At 38.3% G+C, this 20,031-nt stretch overlaps 1 protein-coding gene across 2 annotated transcripts in view; it reads left to right on the top strand.

Moving 5' to 3' along the window:
• The window catches only part of PLEKHA7 (pleckstrin homology domain containing A7), a 139,960-nt gene that overhangs the window by 63,203 nt on the left and 56,726 nt on the right, over positions 1-20,031 (top strand). For both annotated transcript variants that reach the window (XM_090140522.1, XM_090140521.1), the window contains exon 4: positions 13,075-13,158. In XM_090140522.1, coding sequence (XP_089996648.1) covers positions 13,075-13,158 — 84 coding nt within the window. The remainder of the gene's footprint in view (positions 1-13,074; positions 13,159-20,031) is intronic.

The raw sequence follows: 20,031 nt of genomic DNA, 5'->3' as shown, positions 1-20,031 counted from the left end.
AGCAAACACACTGAGGCATCTTGGACTGAACTTGATGTTTTGGTGCAGTTATTTATGAGCCAGTCCTGCATGAACTGAAATTGGACTGGAGGATCTTATTCCAACCTGGGTGATTTTATAAGTAAAGCACTAGTGACTTGCAAGTAAGTAACTGAGCAGAAGGATTGTCATTAAGTAGTACTGGAAAGCGAAGCTCAGTGAGTTTACCTTTGAAGACTTACAGTGCTGCAAGTTTTCAGATGGCATTATTGCTTGAGTTTTGTAAAACTGCTCTGGCAGATTAATCTTGTCAAATAACTTTGCTGAACTTGATTTCTGGTATCACAATGCATTAGGCTTTATAACATTTCTGCAGGATTGTATCCTGTTGTATGCTGTTTTACCTCACAGCTGTGAAGAACACCAGTAAAAAAGGCAACCTTCTTTTCACAACCGTTTGGCTACTATTTGAAGTGGAAAAAATAATAGATGCAGCTAAAATGTTGTCTTCGGAATAAAGAAGATTTTGTTAGATACAAATATTATGAAAAAACAAACTTCTATGCAGGTTTTCTGTCATTTTGCGAGCGATTTAACTTGTAAGGCAGCAGTGTGACTTGCTCACCTTGATTCAGAAATTCCAGGCTGTCCTTTCCTTTGTGGTTTGATGGAATTTTCTGGGAGGACCAAGATAGCCCTTTCTGCTCTTGAAAGCAACAAATGATATTGCTTTTATGCACTGCACCTAGAAAGCTGCAAATGAGCTGAAGACTCTGAATTGGTAGGCACTTGTCTGTCTTTTCAGGGTCTTAAATGTTAATGAAACAATGAATTTTCAAAAATAGGATTACTCAGCAAGGTCACACAAGAAATCTACTTCAGAGCTAAGATGTGAATCTGTCTTCCAAATCCCAGTGTAGCAGTGCCAAAGCCATTAACGTATTTTTATCTGTTACTGATACAGAAAAACTTACCACCCACCCTAAAGATTTTACAAATGTAGCCACTTCCTCTTTTCTTGTGGAAAAATTCTATATCTGTGTAGAGACGTGTTCCTAAGTCCTGGTTCAGTGGCTGAAACAGCTGCAGTGTCATCACTCAAGCAATTCAGATTGCTTCAACTTTATAATGGAAAATGGATGAATTTAACCTTTAAGCAAAATCACTCTGTGAGTTAATGATGACTTATTCTACCAAAAAAAAAGTCATTCTAAAGTATTATTACTCTTTCCTGTGCTACTTACAGACTGATTTTCTTTTTTTTTTTTTTTTTGAAGTGCTGTTACCCAAGTGCTTTAAAGTGAAAAGAAAGCTAATTATGTCTTATGAAGTTTATGCTAAAACTGTAATAGAGTGTGGCACTCCTTCCAAGATGTTGGAAATGGATCATAGCTTTTGTTTCCATGGCAGTAATGTCCAATGTAGTTTTGGAGAAGAGGGGAAGATCTCGAGAGTTACTGAGTAAATCACTGCAGTTTATTGCCTGGTGGTGCTTTAGTTGTATGATTATGTGAAGTATACAGTGAAACTTCCTTTGAAAAGAATGGAAGGTGCTAAATTACACACCTAAGTTTAAGCAATTATCGAAATGCGTTTCCTATCATTAGTAAATTAAAATGGGACTGAAGCCAAAAAACTTGAAGAGGTGCTTTGCCACTTGATCAGATTGATGTGCATGTAATGTTCATATATGTTGCTTTTTTTACAGTTCTAAAACTCAGAATTGAACAAAGCCACACTAACTACAGTGCCAGTCTGACCTGATCTAGGGCATGCAGCTCTGCTCACTCATGCTTTGGAGCACTTTATTTTTAATCTCCCTTTTCAAGGGGAGAAAAAAAAATCTTTTAGATTTCCCAAGTAGCAAAGGATTATTTAATCAAGAGATTACCAAGTTTTCTGCAAGTGCAAGATGCACAGTTTTCTAAGTCGTTGGGTCATTGTGTGTGTTAAATGATTACCTAAAGAACAAACATTTCGTGTTGAGTTACTTCACCTACCTAGCTGCCAAGTTTCAGTCACATGCTTGATAGAGGCTTGCTTGGCATTGAAAGGAGTTAATACAGGATCCAAAAAAAGTTTATGGAATTTCTTTCAATCTCTAACCCTGCCCAGCACTCCCCATTCTCCCCAGGTCCTGTCAGCAAGCTGAGAGCTTGCTCATTGCCTCATCCTCTCTCCTCAGCATCGCTTCTCCTGCATGAGCTTCAGGCTGAGGAGAGGCAGCAACTGACCAAGTGAGGCCTGCAGGGTGGCCAAGTGAGGAGTGCTCTGTCTGGTGGCTGGAAACAGCACAGGGCAATGGGGATCTGAGTGCTGAGAGCAAAAGGCTGGCCTTCCGTGAGCACTGGCTGGTCCTTGTATTATGCAGGTGAGAAACTTTTCCCTTCTCACTGATGTAAATACTGATCCCTTGGCTTTAGTCTTATTCCAGGGCACATTTATCTGATAGTCAGCCACACCAGCTCTACTGCGGAGGCCCTGGCGATAAAGCAGCTGCCATTGTACTCTTGGAGGCATTATCAGCATCCGCTTGGAGCTGACGGCAGCGGAGCACTTGTGTGGGTTCAGCCCAGCGGAGCTACAGGACGAGAACCAGACAAGCAACTGTGACTTGCTACTCAAGTGGTGCCAGAGGAATGCAGCTGATAGCCCACTATATATGGTGGTATGCTGAGGGCTGTTGGGTTTTGCTGCGGCCTTGCTCTTGGAACTGTAGTTAAGGAGCCCAATTTCATCTCCTTTGCCAATTTTTATTTTGGCTGTTATATTTACCCGTTGATTTTCAGGCTTATTGTGAAAGGTAGTAGTTGCTTCATTCCTCCAGTTACTTTGATAAATAATAGTACTCTTCATGTGTTTAAGGAAGAAGTTTTAATCTTTCCCAGAGGGACAATGTGGTTTCATGCAGAGCCTAATTCAGAGTTGATTTTAAAGCATGTTGTCCCCAGATGACATTGCTGCTGACAATGCGTATCAGTGTTTGTTGCTATAGATGAAACTTCCTTAGTATTCCATACAAAACCAACAAAGTCGTTTTTAAAATGTTTGCTAGCTAAAGCTGTGCTTGAGACTGAAATAGTGAAAATGTTTCTTTATACATTCCTTGCATTGTTCTTCTTAGTCAATAGCTCTTTGTATTGATATCACCTTTGTTTTCTGCAAACTCTTTGAGTTGGATGTTGGGTACCATTAGTGTGTCTACTTTGAGGCAATAAGAACGTTTAAATATTTCTTCCATCACTGCATTGTTTTCAGTTCTACTGTCTTCCTTCTATTTTATTTTAATGTCTTGTTCTCAATTTTTCACCTTCTAAACGTGCAATGAGAGTGGTGTTGAAATTAAACTGAACACTGTACATGATAAGAATTTTTGTTAATTTATGTTTAGTTCTCACAGCTAGACATTCAGTATGCTAAACTCAGCACCAATCTGCTATGCAAGTAGTAGAAATGGTTATTAATTGTTAGAGGTGATATTTTGACTGGATGTGCTTAGATTACCTGACACTGGGTTTGGGGTTAGGGAGGAAATACTGGACGATGACGATGAAAAATAATTCATTCTCTCTCTTTGGATTTATTCAATTGATTTGCATTTAGTAGGGACTGTTAGGGCATTATACACTGCAAAATAGTTAATTTGCAGAACAATTTCCTTGAGTTTCTGCATTGAATAAAGTAATGAGTGTTAAAAGTACTTTTACAGAGTTTAGAACTGTTTAGTAGGCTGTTATGATTCCTATTGGTTTGATTGTATAAAACTTGTCTAGCACTACTGTGTACGTCTGAGCATATTTACCATTGCACAGAGAATGCTTTAAATGAATTCTGTGACAGTATTTCTGTGGTTGCTTGGAAATGTCTCAGGTGTTTCTACTCTTACCTGACTGGGAGCTCCTGAGGACTTTGACATCTCTGTAAAAGAAAGAGTTTGCTCTAGGTTATTTCTTTGATTTGGTGTTACACAAGTCCTCAGCGACTGATACATCTATAAATCCTTTCATATGCTGAAGAGCTTTTTGTTGAATTAAGAATGCATTTCTGGATAATTTTATAAACTGTTTAATCTAAAAAGAGAATATTCCACATTTACAGCTCTAATTCCCAAAATATTTATCTGGGATTAGTTTTAGGCTGTGAATCATGATGTTTCTCTCCCTCCGTTGAGGGGACGTGTTTCCACCATAAGGTTACCCGAACATTTGGATAAATGACAGTTTAGTAATGTTTTATCAGCTTTATAGCCTCAGAATCATGCTCTGTGAGGTCTGAAAGGCCGTGGTTAATACATAGGACCTTGTAATACTATATTAGTTGTCTGCAGTTTGTTTTTTTTCCTTTTTGTAAAGTGACATTAGTCTTTGGCAGTGAAAATAATCCCTCTGGGTAATGTCTGAAGTTGTTGAAGGGCAGTGGCAGCTATAATGTTTTCTTCTGGCTGTGGGATCCCCCTCTCCATTTGTGGTGCAGAGAACGGCCCAGCTAAAGGGCCATTTGGGTTACAGAGCATCAGTTCAGTTGTGAGCTGGTATGGGACAGTGTATAAAGTGCAGTAGGGACTAATAAACTCATACTCAGGTAATAGCTTTCCTATGTCAAGGCATTTCAGTGCTGGACCTCTGTGGAAAGGAAAATAACCAGTGTCTGTGTAACTCAAAGCTGTGAAGTGCTTGTCTGATAGAGTTTGTTAATTTGTACTTCTTGGGGGCAAGCAGTTCTGGTATTACTAGCCTTCTTTCAAGCACAGCTTAATGTTTCGTGCCCTTCAGCAGTATTGTAGTTGCTTTTATTCTCAAAATTTGATAGGGAAAAATACTTTCCCTTTCAAATACATTTACTTTTGAAGGAAATGTGTCATATTTTATCCAATGATGAGCTGCATGAGAGCAGGGAAGGAGGAACTCCCTTTAAACAAACCAACGGGAATAACTTCATTGTCTTTTTTTTTTAAATTTATGACTTAAGCTATCCTTAGAGTATGCATATAGAGTTTAAAGTGTTTCAGAATTAACCACAAGGTTTCCTGGAACAGCTTGGTGCCAATGGAGGCCCTCTTAGGAGTGTATGTGCCGGTGAACACGAACAGCCAACCCACAAGAATAGGTGTGTGCTGTGGGAATTGTGGTTTCTTCCAGCTAAACTGTCCTTTAGGGGAATGGAATGCTAATATCTTTGTTTATTCTTCAACCTGATGTCTGAAGGAGATGGAGTTGGTTGGATTGCACTTAGTGCAATCAAGAAGGTGAGGTGGAGATGAAGGGTAGTAGTGAGACAGAGCCATGAGCATTATGGAACTTTACTGCAGGAAATGTTTGGGTTGAAACATAGGCTAGGTAGAAAGCGCACAGCCACAGGAACCCGGGCTGTATAAATTCTCTTCTTTCCTGGAATTGCATGTAAATGCACTTAAATCAGTGTCAGCTATGAGGGCAGACCAGCTTGCTCAGGTCTTCCTACCTTCTGGTGTTGTGAACTTCCAAGGACAGAGACTGCACAGCCCCTCTGGGCAGCCTGTAAGTGCTCTACTGCATGCACCTCTTTGCGTCCTCAGGGTGGAAAGGTTTGGCCTACACACTGGTGTCTTTTGGGGGGTCCAGAATTGAATACAGTATCCCAGTGCTGCATTTTTGATATTGTATTCTTTAATCCTGTTCTGGGCACTGCTGATTGTGTAAGAAAACAGAATTTGAGTAAAATTGTATTCCTGTGGTGCAGGTTATGGATAAGCATTTCCATCTTGTGGAAAGAAGAACACGAGTGTGTTTTTTTTGCATTCTGTCTGAAGTTACCCACAGCAGCCCTGCAAGGCCTGTCAGCCTGCAGTATTGTCCTCTGATGATCACTTAGTCACATTAAAGCATTAAAATTAATAAATAATAGATCAGAAGTGTATATGTCTTAGAGTGAAATCTGTGTCCCACACTGTAAAGCCAGTGAGGAGAAAGCTGGTTTGGAAGCAGTGCAATTTACCTGGCAGAGAAATGAAGCTTTTGAAAGCTTTTATTCTGTTTTTGTAGCTGCCATGTTAAATTGTTTCAGCTTTCTAGATTGTATAGTTTGGTGCTTGGATGAAAGCTGAATGCTGAAAAATTTGTATTTGCTTTCATGTTTAGAACAACGCAGATAATCGTGTCTATTACTGGGTAAGCCTTTGCATCAAAGGGAAATGTATTCAAGTAGGACTGATGAGGGTGTTCAGTCTCCTGTGGCAGATTTACCCGGTGTGCATACAAACGTGTCTTTTTATTTTAATCAGCTTTGTTATGGCTTAAAGGTTGAGATGTGTAACATATTTGTGTAAAGCTTCCCCTAAATGCTTCTTCCAAAATAGTTTGCTTATCTGGCAGAGCTGGTTGGGCTGCTCCCTCACTAAACTCTGAACTGCAGTTCACTTTGGAATTTAATGGTGAGCTGTTTTTACTTAGAGTACTTTAATCCTAATACTTAGGAATACCACCACTTTCTCTTCTGAGATAAAGATTTTTATTTACTATGAGATCCAGAAGAAACGGTGACAGTGTTGCTCTCCATGTGCTTCTGTTGTGGTAGGACTGGCTTACAGTGACTTTTGTGCGTAACTGTTCTGCAGCTCTGCTAGTTATACTATTATCTTGTCTGTATCCTTTCCTATTGTGTGAAAGGCCATGCAGCAAACACTGCTTCTCCAATAGTGTAGAATTTACTAATGATAAAATAAGGGCCTGCTTTCCTGTTACATGAATGACCTCAGTGCAAAACAAAACCCAACCCCTTACTCCAAAATACACATACACACACACACACACTCACACACACACACACACACACACACACACACAAAAAAATAAAACCAAGAAAAACCACCAAACAAATTCTCACTTCCCAAAAATCTTTGATTAAACAAAATCCGTGCCTTCCAAGTGAGCATCCATCTTTAGAGTTTCCAAATCCAATTGGCCTGTTGGGACCATTTGTAGGAAGAGGGATGAGAATTAATCTCAGAGGAACCAGTTATCTACGCCTTTGGAGAAACAGCTGTGCCAGCATTGGAGTTGATGACTGGGAAGACAAAGAGATCCATCTATCTCGTAGGTACACGTGTATATGTGTTGGCATATGTGTAGGCATATGCATATATGAATGCATGTACCTGTACCATCAATATATGTGTTTATCTGTTGGACCTACTCCTGTTTTCATTTCAAACTCAAACTTTGGCATAGATGTTCACGTGATATCTGTAAGAAACATATAATCAATTCAGTTTGCCATTCACGTTGTCATACTGCTGTCATTTCATTGTTTGACTGAAAGTCAAAGCTGGTTTTGTTAGGTCACAGGTTTCCAAATGCATTTGGGTATTGTTGAAGGCACCACCTTTTGTTTATGGACTAACCTCAAATACATGAGTGGGAAAGAACAGCCATGACTGAATCCAAGTCTGAATTAGATGATATAGTAGAATAAAATGGTCCTTTACCTTTCTGATTGTCTTTTGGTATGATCAGAAAACTTTTTCTTCAGTTTTAAAGGCAAATACTAATTTTCCTATAGGTGCAAAAGCAAAGAAATAGAATCACATTCCACCTTCCAGGAGTTTCTGCTTATCTAAGGATTTCCTGCTTTTAAGAACTTTAGCTGTATTACTTATGGAGCTCTGCAGTGATCCCATGGTGTGATAGTGTATTCATACTTTTATCTGTTCTTTTAATGATGGAAATATCTGTGATGATTCTTTGGCATTTTCCATATTAGCTTACCATTGAATTATTAGATTGCTACTTGACCAGATCTTTCCTGCTCCTACTGATCATCTCTGTAGCTCCCTAAGGGGGGGAAAAAAAAAAGATCCAGTTCCATAGAAACTTCAAGTTCCCTTTTAACCAAATGATCAGTGAGCTAGATACAAAAAGGACAACACACGAGAATGTCTGTCAGTGTACTGCCCATTCATCTGTTGTTCTCAAAGTTTTCTTGTCTACATTTATAAAGCAAAATGGACAGATGTGATGGAAGTCATCCCTTCAACTGTCATTAGAAACATGGACTTCTGTATTGACTGATTGTAGGCACAGCTGCTCAAGGTAGTTACAGAATTGTGTTCTGACTAAGCAAATACAAACTCATGATCTTCTAAGGAGGCTTGTTTACTCCATGGTTCTTCTGTAAAAGTTCATAGGTTAAGTTGCTAATTAAACTGTAGGAGAGGGTGACTGCTTAGAGCTTGTTAAATTTAGCAGACCTTGCTTTCCATGGAGCAAGGATTTTACTGCTACTCTGAAGAGGCACTTTGTTATTTTAAACTAATGTCCAATCCTAAAAAGATGTTTGTGGTGTGTCTAGTTTGTAGCTGGTGCTATTGCTTGTGTACTAAAATGAGTTGGTATTGATCCAGATTCTTCCAAATTGTTTGCATTACACTGTGTTTCTTCTTAAAAGAAGGACTTCATGGCACTGACTTTCTTGCTCTGTCTTGGACTAACTTTTCAACATTCTCATCACTAATATAAAAAATAAAAAGGGCAATGCTGAAAGTATTTTGAAACTACTTGTGTATCTTAGAAGTGTGTTATGCAATGAAGCAAACCATGTGGGACTGCTGGCCAGGTTAGACATAAGCACTTTTTGGAGAATGTGCTGCCGACCAGCATGTTTTCCCTGCTTGATTCTGTTGTCAGCTGCCTGTCAGCAGTGTCTCCCATAGAAGCAGGATGCTCACCCATAGCTGTTGTGGCTGTTTGGGGCATTCAAGATAAAACAGCTCATATTTGCCTGTCTTGCTGGTAGGCATAGTACTCAGCCAGCAGGGAAAAATATATGTGATAGAAACGGCTTGTAATTTGTAGGTTAGTTCGTCCAATGACAACAGGAATTATTCTTGCCATCTTTAAATTTGTTGTTAATGTGTTGTAGACTTGATCAATAATTTACACACCTCAAGATTCAGCTGCCTGGGCATTTAAATAAATTTAGAAGTAATATATAAATTCCTGTGACATCGTATGTAAGGTCATCAACATCAGTCATGGCCAGAAATTTATTAAAATTTGGCTTTGACTCAAATGCAGAATGAACTGAGGAAGGAAATAGGTGAAGTCGTGTTGATTGAGTTCCTCAAAAGGACCCATGTGGTTATAGGGTCTGGCTTTGCAAATTATAGGACTGGATAACTGAATTGCAGCTGTTCTTTTTTTTTCTTGCTTGCTTTCTGTGTTTAAATTGGTTACATTTCATGATCTGAGTTATGTTACTGCAAGTAAATGGTAGGCACTGTTAAATTTGCTGACTTGCTTCATCAGTAATACTTGAGAAATCTTGCAGGCTGTACTCTGATGGCAAGCAACAAGGCTCAGCAAGGATCAGTGCCTGTGTGCTGCTCTCCCACTCACCCAGGAGCTGAGCTGGACAGGAGGTGAGCTGTGAAGGAAGTGAAGCTATGGTACCTCTTCAAGCTTTCATAGAAGGCTTTCATAGGTGGCTGGAGTTTGCCAGGGAAGTTAGCACAGTGCTGTGCCAGTACAAGTTGCATGGCAGTGAGGAATCCCATGGTGAAGTATCAGGAGCTTTTCCAACTTTTTCCAGACGTGTCAAGGCTCCCTCTAGTGAAAAAGGAACAGAAGAGGCATGAAGAGTGGTGATGGCATATCACGTCTCTTCATTAAGACTTGCTTGTTGTGCCTTTTATACATGGTGAATTTCTGGACTTATTCTACAGCTCCTGTTTGGAAGAAATACGGGTGATGAACTACCAAGAGGCCTGTTCATCTTGTGTTGATGAAGAACAGTGGTGCCAAGGCTTGGGAAGGGGAAATAATTGTCCTGTAATGAGTTTCTTAGGTCACTCTCACCAGAGATGTTATTACTTTTGAGTAAGCAGAGAAATTCCTGCTGAGCCAGTGTTTGAAAAACATGAAAAGAAGAATGTGATCTAAATCCAAAAATATAATACCAGATCATGATTTCTTCATGTAATTTTATTAAAAACAAGGTACTTCTGGTGTCTTTGGACTACATCTATTTAAATACTGCTGAGAAGGTACAAAGGCATTATAAGAACTGAGTGCTAACTAGGGAGCAGGACAGGGAAACCAGGATGGGGGGAGCAGCACAGAGTGATGGAATGGTGTAAATCATGTGGGAAGGAATCCTTGGATTCCCCTCCTGTTCAGAGCTAGCCCAGCTTCAAAGCTGGAACCAATTTAGGATGAGATTACTCAGGGCCTTATCTAGCCACTCTGAATATTTCCAAGAATGGAGATTCCATAGCCTTGCTAGGCAACCTCTTCTACTATCTGCCTGCCCTCATTGTGGATAGAAATCTCCCAGCTCTCTAATTCCCTGTTATGAAGCATTCATTAGTATAGATTGTTTTGAATGGTATTGCTGCTTCTTGATGATTCTTATGAGGCAAAACATTTAAACTCTCACTTTCCAAATTAACATAAACCACTGTGTTGTGCAAAGCTGCTGCTTCTCTCCTAGCAAGTCCAAAGATTGCAGAAAGTTTTTTGTTTTGTGTGTGTGACCTCATCTGTGAAATTCCTATCTCTGCATTATGTGGTTACATGGCTGCACTTTTCTGTTCCTCGCCTCTTACCATTCACAGGGGAAAAACTTTTCAGAAATGGAGAAATGGAGAACTTGCTCAGGAATTACAGCAGTGGAGGTAATTCATCTAGGCTGGTGAATTTCTTTCATGGGAAATAATACGAGGCTTAAAAAAGTGCAGGTATGGTATGATGGAAAACTTTGTGTCCCAAATAGCCCTTGAGCACTTCTGGAATAGAGTCCTTTTTCTTACTTTTAATTATGGAGTTATTAATGACTAAAAGCCTGCAGATGAAAATTTGTTGACAGTTTGTCAGCCTCTGGAGAATAAAGCTGACAACGTGCTTTCATTTTTACAGCTGACAACGTAATTACGTTCCTGCTGGTAGCTGCTGCCTATGGATTGAAAGTTAAATGGGCTGCTTCGGTCTTGATTGGAAAGGATATAGCTTAAAAATATTTGGGCTGCGTGATGAAAAAGAAATTTGTTTCTGCTATTGTTTATTTATTCATTTGTTTGAAAAAAATCTGCAAGTTCCTCTTCCTATCTTTGCATGTATGCCCAAAATTAGAATATAAACTTAGGTTAAATTGCTGTCTCTTTATAATACAATGCTCCTTGTTCCTCTTAGAAGAAAAAGGTGGCTGCTTTGTAGATGTTAACACTGCAGAGTTGATGTAACCGCTTTCTCCAGACTTCTGATTTCATGGGAATGCTGAGGAATTCGCTTCACATCTCTGCCACAGGCTCAGTTCATTGCTGGGGCAATGAGCATTGGCCTGCTGGCACTGTGTGTTTGGTGGCCTCCTGTTCCTCTCTGTTCTTAATAGCTATAAAGCTGCAGTTTTGTAATGGCTGGGGCTGGGATAAGCCCTTTTGGTGTAATATAAGATGTCACTGCTCTCATTTTATCATGGGCAGTGTTTATTATGTTGCTGCTGTATTTATGATGCTTTGTAGCAAGGCATGTTGGAAAAGGAGTGAAAGGTTTACGGTGCAGAAAGCTTCCTCTGCTCTTCGTGGTCTAAGTGGACTTCCTGAGAGCAGTATCAGTAAGAACTGAGAGGAGACTCAGCCTCTTGGGTTCTTTGAGCAAGGCCTGTCCTGAGCTGATGACATCTGAAAGCTGTGGATGCACGAGCTGGTTGACTTTCAGGCGTTCTGTATGCTATAGGAAGGCTGGTATCTTTTTAGAGCGCGTTTACTTTGAAACCCTAAAATATTTCCTTATTCCTGACTGTTTCTTGAGGAATATCTTGTTATGCTGGACTGTTAGGTCACAAGACCTGCTGTGGCTCACCATTATACATCTTCTCTAAAACGAAAAAATGCAGAAGATTTTAGTTGTTGTTGCTTTTTAACAGCCTTAGTGTTTTATAATTTTGTATTTTTGCTTTCTTTAGTTTTAAGCTTTTGTTTTATTTGATGGGAATTCTAGTTTTGGATGTTTGTACCTAACTGTTAGACACTCCTGGTGTAAAATTTCAGAACCTTAAATCAGTGAAGTCATAGTTCACAAGTCCCTCTCATTCCAGGGCTCCCAAACAGTGTGTAATGCACAACCATAGTAATTAAGAAATAAGATCTTTCATATTTTATTTCTTTAAGATTTGTGATTTTTTTTTTAATAGACTGCTCCTTTGGACAGAGTTTCAGAATAAGGGGCTTACTATGTATGGAGAATTGTGGAAATTGCCTTGTGTCTTCTATACAACTAATTCAAATTGATGTACTTTGGGAGGAGAAAAGAGTACTTGTTTATCTTGAAACAAACTTTCACGCTGTATTTTTGCATTATATGAGTACAATTATGCAGATAGATGAATTAATGGACAGCCTTTAATGGACAGTATTATTTCCCAGAGGGTAGCAAAACACGTAATAGGAGTCTGAGGGGCAGAGTTGTTTTTAAAAAAAAAAAAAAAAAAAAAAAACAAACACACCCACAATTTTAATTCAACTTGGATGAAATACTAAGTAATGTTCTTTTATCTAAGACATGCAACTGAATGACTCACATTATATATAGTCCTGTCCGTGGAGCTGTAAAGAAAAATCATTATGAAGATGTATACCATACCAGGGAGAAAAGAATGCATGTAATAAATGACTTCCACAAAACATCTCTGAACTTGAAATATTACAAATTTTGTGGGACTTTGAACTGTCCAGCAGCATATTAGTATATTTTACTTGTCTTCTCTGTGATATTTGCAGAAGTACAAATGAATAATTTGTTTTGTAGTTTCTGTGTTGGTGTTTAAATAATCTGGTTACAATCAGATGTAAATAATCATAACATCAAGTGCATCTCCATTACTAAGGTTTGCAAATAGGTTACTTCTAAAACACTAGCCTGTTTAATAATTAAAAAGGTATAATATGCCATTGACAGTCAACAAGAATGGAGCAAGAAGCTTGGAAATTCCTAAGAGAAACGCTAGAGTAGCAGAAGTAAAGCATCAATATACAGTTCTGCCTTTTGGGGTATCATAGATATATTTTAAGCAGTTCAGCACTTAAATATTAATTTTTTTTCTTTTTTCTTTTTGTTTTCCTTTCAGCCATAATCAGCAGACCACGTCATTTAGACATCCTGTGACAGGACAGGTTTCTCCAGAAAATATTGAATTTATTTTGCAAGAAGAGTAAGTAGCTCTATACCCATGGCAAGAATCCTGAAATAGTGACACATTTGCTTACAGTGGTTTAGTGGTTTGACAGTTCTTCTGGTACTATAGCAAAAATGTCATACAGTTGCTTGATGCTTAAAAATTTACTACTACTTGTGACAGTATGTTTTTGATTGTAGCTCTGTTCCACGTTGGGACTGGAGATGGAATCCTTCCCAGATCTTTATTTAAAGAAAAAGGAAGAAAAAAAGAAGAGGCATTTTATATAGGGTACTTATATAAAGTTGAGGTGTCATTAAGTACCATCTAAACAGAATAGAAATCTCTAATATCTTCACATAAGCACTGAAATGCTTGTACTGAAACTGGAATACACAAAAATATTATTGTTTTCTGTTGTAATATCTCACATTTCCTTTGTTTTAACTTTTTTACATTCATTGTGTTTTGGGCTGGTATTTAGTTAAAAATGGTTTCTCCTGCATTCCTCAGTTTATTCTGGACACAGAATCATGTATGTTAGTTCCCAGTGTATTTCCTTCTAGCATCACCCATGCTGCGTGCTAGATGGCTCCTGTAATCCCTTCTGTAACTGGATGACTAGGTATATTTCCTATACAAAATTCAGAACTTCAGTGCTACATCACTTATGAATCTGCTCTAAGTAACAAGAGGAATAGAGCAACAACATGTATCATTCCCTTTTCCATCTTGGTCTTACAACACTGCCTCAGAAGCTTCCAGCCCTCACTTGCTTCCTTCATTCATCACAGAGCATGGACATCATGCTGTAAAATAGCCTCTTGTGGTGGTTTGTAAGGCTGCCTTTGTGAGTTTGAGTGCTTTATTTCAAATTATGTGATACTGTAATTTAATTTACATTTAATTTAAGGCACTATTGCATTAAGAGCACTTAAGTGGTACTGAATTCATTGGCCTAGAGAAGGAAATTGTGAGGCTCCCAAGGGTCTGAGGCTTTTGTGACAACATCTTCTGTTGTGGGTCTGAAGAGGAAGGAGGAGGTGGAGCACAACAATATAGCTTTTTGTGCAGAGATTCTGGAAGGACCCCCAGAAAGTGCTTCTCAAATAGTTTAATAAAACCTGAACACTAAACAAACCTCCTTCCCAAAGGCCCAAAGCAAATCCAAGGGGGTAGTCTTCTCTTAAGGCCCATGCTATGAACCAGCACAAAATGGATGAATGTGTTCTGCTGTGGGGAGGAGAGGTCTGTGAGCAGGTGCAAAGAGTTTGGGATAGCTACTGAGAAGGAGAACACACTGTTTAGTGACATGCACGTGGCTTGTTGCTTGGGAAGGGACTGGCTCTTTTACAGGTACACAGAGAAGCTGCTCGAGGTCATTTAGTGGGGAAAACAGATATCTTGCAATGGAGCAACACTTAAGGTCAGTATAAATAACAGACACTATACATCTGTGTTCTGAATTCCAGCCATTAATGGATCTTTATTTGATCTGCTGGATGAGTTTGATCGAATTTATTAGGGAGAAAATTCATATACTTGTGAAGGAAAGTAGGTGTTTGGACAGATCTCCTCAGAGTGCTTCCCTGGGTTACTCACACTTCCACGTGTTGTTCCTGGTTTTGTAATCATGGTAGCAGAAAAAGTACTTGAAGCAGAATTGGAAGAACAACTGATTGCACATAGTCATATTGATCTACAGCTATCAGAAGCATTTTTATAAAAAAAATTGGATGTGTTTATTTGGGGGACAATCTAATAAACAGGCATAACTTGTCATAATTTCTTGCTTTGAGGTGATGTCAAAAGTAGAAAAAACAATCTTTCAGTACAGCAGAATTAGTAGAGACAGTAGGTTTTATTTTAAGTGAAGAGGGAATGACAGCAGAGGTATGTATATAGAGAGATGTATTTGTAGTGACTTCTCAGAGAACTGTCTTTGTGAGTTCTCTAAGTTTTATTATTGATCTGAAGTACATAGAGTGTTTTTAAAATTAGATATTTTTAATATATAAGCAAAAATTGATTTAAAGATGGAAACCTCTGGTTTCTTTTATTTTTTTTTGTACTACTACTTCCAACAGTGTAGATTTTATATAAATGCTGTTCATTGTCATCGTACCTGAGTTCCTATCAGATGGCACTGCTGACATATGCAGATGTCTCTTTCCCTTGAGCATCAAGGATTTGTGTGGGATCAGAGTTGTAGATTGCATTTTAATTTGGAATCAGTGTGGTAGATCATATCTTGTGATGAAAGGTTTTTAACTAGCAAGATGCAATTGGAAAGTTTTTACCTGGATTTCCATGATCTGAGGTAACTCTTTCCATCATGGAATCCTTTTGAACAAGAGTGCCTTTTTTTCTGTAGCTCAAGAATCCTGTCTGATGTAGCAGCACTCCTAAGAGCTTCATATACAGCAGTTTCTTCTTCAGTGCTGTTGTGACATGATTTATTCCTTACAGTTTGATTTTAATTTAAGATTAGGGCTAAAGCCTGGAATAGTCACTAGATATTGACTAGGAGCTAGTGGGGAGACCTTGGCAGAAACTTGTTCAGGTTGCAACAAAAGTCTTTATTAAGAGGATACCTTTAACATCAGAAAAGTAATTTACAGTAATGTAGAGATGATGGATGCATGCTCAGGCCGTTCCTCATCCAATCAGCATACTGGCAAGGAAAGAAGAGATTTGTAAAATGATGTCATTGAATGATTTCATCCTAGCGTACTTATGACTCAGTTATGAACCAGAAGCCCTTGTCTCACTTGATCAAATGAGAACTGGGTGCTTTCAGCAGATAGCTGAGGTTGTCCCTCACTAGTGCTTTCCCAAGTAATTTTGCCTTTTAAACAATATCTCATCATTCTTCCTGTTAAAGCCAAAATGATTTCTTCAACTCCATTGTAATTGGAAAACGAGGACAAAGAGTATTGCTTAGAATTATTTTAATTACATGATTTTTTTTGATCCTTATGCGCTTCTTTCTTCTCAGCAGTTCTCTTAATTAGATTTTTAAAAATATTAGTGTTTCCTGACCTATTCTTAGCTAAGACAATTATCGAATCCCCACCTTTCATTCTCAAACTACTGACCAGGTTTCAACACATTGTTAGATATGCACTTCTTTGAAAATCCCATGGTAGAATTGTTTAGGATAGACATATGCAATTTTTTGATTTATTTTTTTCTATAAACAGCTGTTCTTTACTTTATAGAGAAAGGAAGAAATAGGTACTTATAACAATATATCTAATTGCAGCTGTTGCTAAACACTAGAAGTTGTGTATTAGAAATTTTACAGCATTTATTGTGATAGCGTTATGCTTGCAAACGAAAAGAGCACTTTAAAGTTAAAAAGGATAAAACTTCAGTATAGAAATGGAGAAAATACATATATTATGTCTGGAATTCAATGTCTGTTATCCTTTTTTGCCTTTTTTTTTTTGTGCAACTGATAAAGTCTGTGTATCTCTAGAGAGAAAAGCCATCTTGTCTATTACATTTGGTTACTATAGCAGCAAAAGTATCAGGTGAAGAGATGAGAGGAAACCCAAACAGCCCCAAAATAAACATCTGAAATGTTTATGGGTATAGAAATATGAGGACAGCTAGTTTTTTTTCTATCTGAATAAGAGATTTATTAACGTAAGAGCTGGATTGACATGATGTTGTTTGTTCCAACAAAATAAACTTTCTAAGTTACTGGTATGGACGTGGATCTTTTCAGTTGACTAATCTTTATCATCCTCTAGAGAAAAGGAATTTGTTTTCTCTTGAGGACTGCGTTTTTCAATATAAGCTACTGGCTGCAAAATCCTATTTTGTTCAGTTTTTTAAATAAATCAAATACTGTCAATGTGATTCTTTGAATTAGTACTATGCAGTTTCTTTAGGCATCCCTGCACAGTTTAAGTAGAGTAGGAAGTTCCTTGATAGGAGATACTACAGTATATATATGTTAGAATATACAGTTATTTTCATGTGCTTTATAAAGATTTACAAGGAACTGGATTATGTTTGTGTACGCACACTTCTGTGGGAGGTAGCAAGAAAACTGACCAGAACATAAAGAAAACCAGCACTATGAAGAGCATCTGAACAGATATCAAACATCTTTGGCAGTAGATTCTAAACTAATGCATCTAAATGTACAGGGTTAGTGCTTTATTCCTTCATTTTTCAAGATGAATCTGCAAACGCTGTTAGGTTGATGTTAACTCTATTAAACACATAAAGATGTTTCAGGTAATTCTATGTAGTTTATATATTTTTCTTTGCTATTTAAAACAAACTGAAATCATTAATTAGCTGCTGAGAGACTTGACCTTGAGACATTGTGATCTGATTTAATGCAAATCTGCTATACTATTTTAATCTTGAAATATGATGTAAAAGTATTTTAAATTCATTTTCAGTACTGTTTGTGTCTTCTGTTATGTCTTAGGTGCAAAATGTTTGGATCATCAGTTGTTTGCCACCAAAGACATTGTTTTAGGAGAATGTTTGTTATTTTTTTTCCTGTTTCAGTTGACTCACTGTCTCTTTTGCTGGCTACTTGTGTTTTTCCATGACAACAACCTTGCATGCTTTTATCTTTCTCCTCCTTTATTTTTAATGTTATTTTTCAAATTGAAGTTCTTCATTTATCTTGATACTACTAACAAATGAAAGCTTTATTTATTGACAGTGATCATTTTCAGTAGCAAATGGAAGAGAAATCATTAAATGGTAAAATGATCAGTTCTTAGAAACAGTGGATTTGTTCTGTTGTTACATTAGTTTTCTGATAGTTCAGTGATTTTTTTTTTTTTTGATAGGTCTTGTTATTTGATAGGTCTTGTTATTTGTATGAATCTTGGCTTCCTCTGTAGTTCTCAGCTTCCTCATCATTTTCTGTTGTTGAATTCCTTTTTTTTTTTCCAAGTTTAACATCGTGAAACAGTGCCTTGTTGAACACTGGATGTGAACATGTCATTAGTCTGTGGTTGCCTACACTGATTTGCACTTAAAGCCATTCTTTCAGGGTGGGGAAGGTGATCATTTCTTTTTCCATAAGTTTTGATGCAAAAATTAATTTCTAATCTGTTAAGACTGAAGTTTTAGTCTTAATATTTCTTCCTAAGTTGGTTTTGCGTGCTCTCTTTCTCTCTCTCTCTGAAATAGCTACTTTATAATGTGAAGAAACGTATCCTAATCAGATTGTCTGCAGGCTTTTCACTTTATACATTTCCTGAGTACGTGTGTTAATTGTTGCTTGGTGGTGAATGGAGTTAATCCAGCTGGTGACTGATCACGAGTGGTGTTCCCCAGGGTTCAGTACTGGAGCTGGTCCTGTTTAATATCTTAATTAATGATCTGGATGAGTAGATTGAGTGCACGCTCAGTAAGGCTGCAGGTGATACTACAGGAAGAAGTGTTAATATGCCTGAGGGTAGGAAGATCCTACAAAAGGGATCTGGAGAGGCAGGACCAATGGTCTGAAGCCAACTGTATGATCTTTAAAACCAACTACTGGTTCTTGCGCTTTGATCACAACAATCCTTTGCATCGGTACAGGATGGAAATCTGTGGAGAAAAAGGGCCTGGGAGTGTTGGTTGATGCCGGGCTGAATGTGAGCCAGCAGTGGGGCCAAGAAGGAGAGACCTTATAGCTCTCCACAACTTCCTGAAAGGAGATTGTGGTGAGGTGGAGGTCAGCCTCTTTTTCCCACATCGGAGTGGTGAGATGAGAGATAATCACGGAATGTCAGGAATTGGAAGGTACCTTAAAAGATCATCTAGTCCCATTTCCCTGCTAGAGCAGGAACACATAGGTCAAGTCAAACAGGAACAATGTCCAGGCAAGTTTTGAAAATCTCCAGAGAAGGAGACCTCACAACCTCTCTGGGCAGCCTGTACCAGTGTTCTATTACACTCACCATGAAGTTTTTCTCTCATATTTATGTGGATATGTTCCAGCTTGCACCCTCAAGTTGCACTGGGGGACGTTCAGGTTGGATACTAGGAAAAATTTCTTCTCAGGAAGGGTAGTGAGGTACTGGAGCAAGCTTCCCAGAGAGGTGGTGGAGTCACCATCCCCAGAAGTGTTTAAGAAATGTAGATGTGGTATTGAGGGATGTGGTTTAGTTTAATTCTAAGAGGCAGGAGTGAAGGCCATTACTCTTCATTAGAATTCATCTTACTTTGAAATACCTACCCTGGTTATTTGCCTGAAGCAGGGAAATGAGACCTTTTTGATAAGCAAATATTAGGAAATGGCAAGTATTATGCTTTTGCAAGTAAAATGCGCTCAATGTAAGCTTGCATTTTCTGTCCTGAAATTTTGTAGAGTAGAAAAGAAACTAGTGCAAGTCAAAAAGTAGGAAAGACTGACTGATAACAAATAGTTTGGTCAGGCGATGTTATGCATGGGAAGTGTCTTCATCTGTTTGCCAAAAGTGGGTGTTGATAAAGCTGATGAATTGCTGAAATAGTATAGCTGGTCTCTAAAATGTACAGCAGATTGGCTCAAACTCAGGTCATGAAGCACTTGCACACTGAAGGCTGGCCCAGGATTTTGGGTACTTGCTGTAGTTCATTCTCCTATTTACAAAGGGAATTTATGCTGGATAAAGCAGTGTATGAAGGAAATGGGATCAAAGTTAAGGCATTACTTCCTTGCAAGCTGAGTTAAACTGTAGACAGAAGTGGAAGAATGTGTTTTTTTTTTTTCTGACATCAACTATAAAAGCTTTTGGACAGGAGATTGTGTTGTAGCTGGGAGTAGCAATGGAAAGCAAGCAACTTGTTCTTGCTTAAGCTAAATGTTGGCCTACTACAGTCACAAACTTCTGTTCTTATGATTGAGACTACTCACAATTGCTCTGATTTCTGCTGACATTCAGGATGTGCTTGAATCAGCAG

This window comes from Phasianus colchicus, chromosome 5 (genome assembly GCF_987193195.1).
Source record: "Phasianus colchicus chromosome 5, bPhaCol1.hap1.1, whole genome shotgun sequence".
NCBI classification, from domain to species: Eukaryota; Metazoa; Chordata; class Aves; order Galliformes; family Phasianidae; genus Phasianus; species Phasianus colchicus.
Note: the sequence above shows the minus strand (reverse complement) of the source record. Positions and strands in the feature narration are given on the sequence as shown.